Source organism: Neolamprologus multifasciatus, chromosome 13, assembly GCF_963576455.1.
Source record: "Neolamprologus multifasciatus chromosome 13, fNeoMul1.2, whole genome shotgun sequence".
In the NCBI taxonomy this organism is placed as follows: domain Eukaryota; kingdom Metazoa; phylum Chordata; class Actinopteri; order Cichliformes; family Cichlidae; genus Neolamprologus; species Neolamprologus multifasciatus.
This window is the reverse complement of record NC_140451.1, coordinates 19,093,671-19,100,023: the sequence shown is the minus strand read 5'-3', so window position 1 is coordinate 19,100,023 and position 6,353 is coordinate 19,093,671. Positions and strand designations below refer to the sequence as shown.

At 39.5% G+C, this 6,353-nt stretch overlaps 1 protein-coding gene across 11 annotated transcripts; it reads left to right on the top strand.

Moving 5' to 3' along the window:
* On the top strand, positions 1 to 6,269 carry LOC146505436 (centrosomal protein of 55 kDa-like). Of its 11 annotated transcripts, none has more exons than XM_085181849.1 (11): positions 1 to 120; positions 323 to 388; positions 1,075 to 1,236; positions 1,337 to 1,564; positions 2,889 to 2,960; positions 3,175 to 3,325; positions 3,551 to 3,677; positions 4,086 to 4,272; positions 4,353 to 4,427; positions 4,714 to 4,836; positions 5,556 to 6,269. In XM_085181849.1, exons 3-11 carry the CDS (start codon positions 1,084 to 1,086, stop codon positions 5,745 to 5,747), a joined length of 1,308 nt encoding a protein of 435 aa, XP_085037975.1. In that variant the 5' UTR covers positions 1 to 120; positions 323 to 388; positions 1,075 to 1,083; the 3' UTR covers positions 5,748 to 6,269. The 11 variants fall into 11 exon arrangements, with proteins under 11 accessions (XP_085037975.1, XP_085037979.1, XP_085037976.1 ...); XM_085181853.1 differs by having other exon boundaries at positions 323 to 407; XM_085181850.1 differs by lacking the exon at positions 1 to 120 and adding an exon at positions 151 to 169.
* The last annotated feature ends 84 nt before the right edge of the window (positions 6,270 to 6,353 follow it).

Below are 6,353 nucleotides of genomic sequence, written 5' to 3'. Positions count from 1 at the left end.
GGATACCAATCACCTTATGAGTCACAGCAGCCACCAGCAGCCTGAAGCGGCTTTACTGTACGGAGCGCCAAAAAGAGACCCTCATCCTGTGCTGCAGCGCCACTCTGTGGTGATGCCTAAGTACTGCCATCTTCCCCTGCAGTCAATTTTTTAAAAATACTTGCTTAAAGTAACGTTTCTTCTATTAAGTAAAGCCACACACTTTTATGTTAAATCTAAAAGTTAATAAGCTGCAAAAACATTCATATAGAAAGGCAATATTGTTATTATTTAACACCAGTTTTATCCGCTGAGCTCCTCCTCTTCTCTGTTTTCACGCTAGTGGGCGATGAAGAAGGGTTGCCATAATCATCCAACTTCACAATTTGACAGTCAACACCATCTTTAGGTAACAAAATATAAACCCAGTAGGTGTTATAGCAGATTTGGTAAAACAATACCTTAAAAAAGTAAGATTTATTTTAAAAAGAGCAGTCATATTTCAATACCGTTATAATAACGTTAGCTAAATTTAACACTAGCTATTTAACGTTGGCTATCTAGCTAAAGTAGCTTTAATTCTGTCTAGCAAAAACCTTATAGATTATGGCGGTTATAAGCGTGTTTTTACATCATTAATGTTATTTTATAGATATGAGAGACCAATATTCGGTATCCAGTTTAACTCTTAAGTAAGAGCGATTTTGTTAGCATGTTAACTGTTAGCTTGTTAACTAGCGATAGACACAAAAATATATTTTAACATATGTGTGTGTGTGGGGGGGGGGGGGGGGGGGATTTATGCCAGATTTATTTAATTAAATTTTTCTTTATTGCCTTGCTAATAAATTTAGAGACACCTTTAAATAAAATAAAGAATAAGTACAAAACAATATATACACTAGGTTTCAAAGTCAAAAGCAACTAGCTGCAATGCAATACATTGCAAACAAATTATATAATTACTGCTCAGAAATCAAACATTGGTGAAATTGTCTTTGCTCATGAATATTAGGTAATGTAATCCTGCTCGTATTGTTGATGTTTCTTATGTTATATTCTAAGATGCATTGCTCCTGTGATACTTGTGAGCAGGTAACAGGGATGGCAGCATCTAAATACAAGCGATCTCTCAAGAAAAAGCTCAACTCAGAGCTTGCCATGCTTGTCAGCAGCCTCAGGAAAGAGAACGCCTACCTGAAAAGGACCTTGGCTGAGCTGACCCATCAGCAGTCGCAGCATAATAAGCTTGTAGAGGTAATCTACTCACACTGCTAAGTCTAATTATTTTTACAATTTTTTTGTATCAATACATCCTGTCAATATTTAAAATATGTTTTGTTGTGTCTCCATGCAGAGATTCCTCTCTCTTGAAGCCATGAGGCTCGAGTGTACCCGGGAATTTAGGACGAAAAATGAGAAAACTGCTTCACCCTCTGAGCAGCTGTGTAAAAAAGAAAAGAGACCAGTGGATGCAGTGAGTAGCATATCCCGTTACTCCAAAGAGATTGAGGAAATCGAGGAGAAGCTTGAGGTCATCTCAACAAGGTGTCAGTATGTCGAGAACAAAGTTACAGGGAAGCAGGTATAGCAGATTTTCAAATTAGAGATTATAATGTCGGAAGCAGTAAAAACAAACTCTTCTGTTTAACCCAGTACATCTTTCTCTTCAAATCTATAGACCATATAGCCTTGTCTGGTTAAAGCACAGAAAAAGGTCTGGAGCTGTTAGGCATGCTTAATTGCTTGCCTGTTTTTTTTGCCCTGCTGCTGCAGGGGACAGCCAGTGATGTCAATGCAAATAATTCCTTTCCCACAAGGGGTCACTGCTGAGCTTTCCAACACAGCTCCCCTTAAATGTCAGTCATGACTTTTGTATTCATTTGGAAAGGCAGGCATCAGTGTCTGTCTCTTCCTCCGAAGCTTTGTATTTGGGAAGTTGTATTAGCTGAGTAAGTTTTATCTCAGACCTTTAGTTTAGCAGTCTGGATGCTCAACAGCTTCTCCTACCTCTATGATTGTTTCACTACCATTAATAAATAAATCTTCAAATGTCCTCCTCCTTTATCCTGACAAAACTGAGTATCTTGTGTTTGGATGTCTGTCACTAAATTGTCCCCCTCGCCAACAACATCAAATCATCTTCTAAGCACCTTGGTATCATCCAGGGGGCCTAAAACAGTTTTGCCCAATTTTTGCCCAACTGGTCAACAGGATGAAGCTTATTGGGTCATACTGACCAGCTTCCTATAGAGAGTCCTGGGAGTAGGAATTCTGGCTCAGTGGAGTGTTGTTTACAGACCAGTGTGTCATTGAGATAGTTCCACTGCATGCCACTATCTGGTGACTGTTGTGGACAGACGTGTCCACTGTAGGTGCAATGGGAGCAACATTTTTCTGCACTGGTTTACTGGTGGACGAAAGCTGTCTGAAAATAGTGGAAGCAGAATGGTTAGTACCATCACCTTAGACTAAGAAGGTCCTGGATTTGAATCCAGTAGCTGGGCCTTGATTGGCGATTCTGAAGAAAAGGTCTCGTAAATGTGGAGCATTTTTAATTGCTTGTTAAATTTGCAGCTGTGCTGCTTCAGATGCAGCAGTCATGTGAATGTGATTATTTCCTTCACACTGCTCACATTGGTCTTAGACTTTCTAACATCTATTTAGCTAATTAGGCCCCTCTTGCCCCAGTTATACCACTAGTTAGCAGCAGGTATTTTTCAGTCTCACTAGCATTAGGATACTGAGAGCCATGATAGTCATCATAGAGATGTTATGGATCTTTTTTGAACTGTTCTGCCTGCCAGCTAGCTTTTGCTTTTTATCGTAGCAACTAAGAGACTCTTAATATGAATTGCTCATTTTCAAATGTGCAGTATTGTTTTGTGTCTTTCTGGTCTCTCTGGTAGGACTCCACAGCTGATGAACAGGTTTCCACAAGTAACGAAGCTGTGGCAGAGGTCCAAATTCATCTCAGAGATGTAAGTGTTTTCTTGGCACAGCTGGAAAATGCCCCGTGTTTTTCTATTCACTCCTAATTCCCCTTAATCTTCTTTTAGTCCGTTTTTATTTACAAGTCAGGCTACAGTATACATGTCGTACTAAGTGTTTGTGGTTCGGAGACATCTTTCTGGCACAGATCTGTTTCTGTCTTTTCTTTTATGTGCTTCTCATTATTTCATTCAATGCCCTGAGGCCTTGGAAAAAAACAAGCAGTGGCTGGAGTATGACCAGCAGAGAGAGGCCTATGTGAGGGCGATTCTGGCCAGAATGTTATGGCTGGAGAAGCAGCTGAATGAAGCCAATCAGGCCCGTTCACAGCAGCACAATGAGGACCATTCAGACGGTGAGCCAAGAGGATAGTCACTCACCACTGGGGCGACAAGGGGCAGCAGTCTGTCACAACAAGTTTTTAAGATATCAAGATTGTCCAATAGTAGCCCACTGTAACAGAATGTGTCCTCATGTGCTTCATTTATCTTTTTTTAATGCCACATGGCACACATCTGAGTAGACATACTTTTGTTTCCCACTTCTGCTTTTAATTTTTGATTTCTTTTTCTTATTGTAGAGAAAGAGAAAATAAGCCAGATGCAGGAGCATTATGAAAGACTCCTCCAGAAAGCCAAGGATGAACTGGAGGTACTGAGGGAACGAGTTGAAGTGACCCACCAAAATCTGATGATCACCCAAAATTGGTATGTTTGAAAAATCAAGGCATAAAAAATAAATCAGTAATAGACAAAGTGTGGACTGCAACCCTCTGGTGGACTGTACCTGTATTGCAGGTGGGCTATCAGGAGTTACTTTTTACATTTTGAAAATATATTTTATAATTGTCAGTAGTTTTGCTTTTTTTATAATTCCAATTAAATAATCCATTAAAAATGGATTAACTTTAAGAACTACTTGATGAAAGCCACGTGATTTAAAACAGAATTCTTAATTTTCTTTTCTGCATTTTTTAGATACCAAAAACAAAAGCAGACGGGTTATCTTTATACTTTAAAATGGTCAGCAGTCTGAAGTTTGAGAATGGCTGTAATGATTATATGTTTCCATTTAAGTTGGTGGTTAGCTATTTGACAGGCAAAAATGATCTGTAGGTGCAAGGAAAGAGAAAGGGAAGTGGAGGAGCTCGAACAGCAGCTGCAAGCTGAAAGGTTGAGCAGAAGCACACAGGAAGTGCAGAATTGCCCTGAGGATGAAGAGCAACAACAGAGAGATGTGAGAGAAGTCCTCCAGGGCGTGCTGGATGATGAGAGAAGAAGGTCGGGAAACTCTGAGCTGCAGGTAAACAGTAAAAATCTTAATGTGCTCACATGAGGGAAGAAAGAGCCAATGAAATCACAGAAAAATTACTCTCCAATCAGGCGAATCTCTTTCAGAGGTTTATGTTAAATCGTCACCATGCAGACCAGGAAAAGATTGCAGACCTAGAGCGACAGGTATGACAGGCACATTTACTTTCTGTTAGTTTTCGCAGTTTCGTGTTGCTTATTTACCCATTGTTAATGATGGCGCAGATTAATGACAATGCACAGAGGATGGCCAGTTTGTGTTTTTTAATAAGTCTTTTGGAGATAAAAAGGTTGACTCATATAGGAATCAGAGCAGTATGCAAACACAGTGTGCTCTGTTTTGTCTGTGCCTGCCTTCTAAAGCCACACATTATCTCTTTTAATATAGTGTTATTCATTCAGTTCATCGCAGTGACAATTTTTTACATTTTAGATCCAGATTTCTTCACAAGACCTTGAGGATGAGAGGCAGAATTGCTCTTATTTAAAGAAGCAAATGGTCAAAGTTCTGAAGGCATTGCAAAAAGGAAAAGGCCATGTGGCAAAGCAGTTAAAGGTTGGCGTCAGTATCTAATCAGAGGATGATAAGATTGATCTGTGATCAAACTTAAAGCTGCATTAATAGAGTTTTTACCCCTCAGCCTTTAAAGGATAAAGAGTGCCCACCCCATCATGGTGTGGACGCCAACGTTTCTGAACATGATAACTCATGAACAAGGCAACACAGGATTTTGTAATCTCGACCTCAAGATCAGAGGTCAAGTTTTCTTAAAATCTTGTAATAACTAAGAAGGAAATCACCTAGGAGTTTCAAATTGATACCATAGGTTTGTCTACTAGGAGGCTGAGGGGTAGCTCTAGCAGCTACCAGTATTTTGTTTTCCTTTTTTAACCAATTCAGTGTTGCAGGCAACATTAATTTTCATTTGGAGCTGTGTTTTTATTTGCCTGGTCACTGAATATTCAGTACTTACTGCCTTTTGTTCACCTGAGCACACCAGGTGTTTCCTCACTTTGCGTGTCTGCTGCTGTAATTTCTTCCATTGATAATTTTCTGCACGAACCACAGTTAAAGCAAACATTCAAAACAAATTCAAGTTGTAAAATCAAGTAAAAAGCAGCACCTTTCATACTCAGCCTACTCTGTTATTGTAAAAAATAGTGTAGCTTTAAGATTTACTTTGGAATAAATTTAGCAGTTTTCTCTTTTTTTTGTTAGTTTTTTTTTAATCCCAGGACTAAAGTGTAACCGATGGATGATGTTGTTTATGTTAGAGAGAGGAGCCGGATCAGAGCTCAGGTGAAACGAACCCTCCCCTGTCCCAGTTCTCCAGACCCAGCCTGACGTCCTCGCCTCACAGCAACTTGATGAATGAAAGCTTCCTGGAGTGTCCCGTCTGCCAGGCCGAGTATCCAGTCAGTCACCACCGAGAACTGATGAACCATCTAGAAATCTGTCTAAACTGAGCTGCGCCTCGAAGCTCTTTAATTCTGCATCTTCTTTAAGATGGATTGGTTGTTAAATTCAAGTTATTTTGATGAATTAAAGTGACAAGTGGCTTAAGCTGTGTTTGAAGTGAATCCTCAAAGCTTTGATTAAACATAACAGCAAAGATTTCCCCAGAAATGTAACCGAGCTTGGAGCAATCTCTGCTTCATCCAGCACAGCCAGGCAGCTGCAGCTGCTTACAGCTCTTGGCAGCATACTGTTGCAGCTGCTTGAAATCTGTAATTAGCAATAAATGCACTATGTAAAGGGCTACATCTTGTCTTCATTCTATAATATTTACAGATTGTCTCCCTAAACTGGCCTTGTATTATCTGGACTGGACTAGCACACCAGCTGTGCTGGATGCGGAGGGATTGCAGGGGAATAACACCTTGCATGTTTTTGTACAAAATAATCAACTATTAGATGGAAAATTGTTTGAAGTTTGGTTTAAGTACTCTGTAGAGACTGTGCTCCATGTAATAAATCTACTGATATTGGTCTTTTTTTGATGCACTGAAATAATTTTTGGTTTCAACTGATATATACAAATATACAAGCAACTATTTGATGTTTTGAGTGTT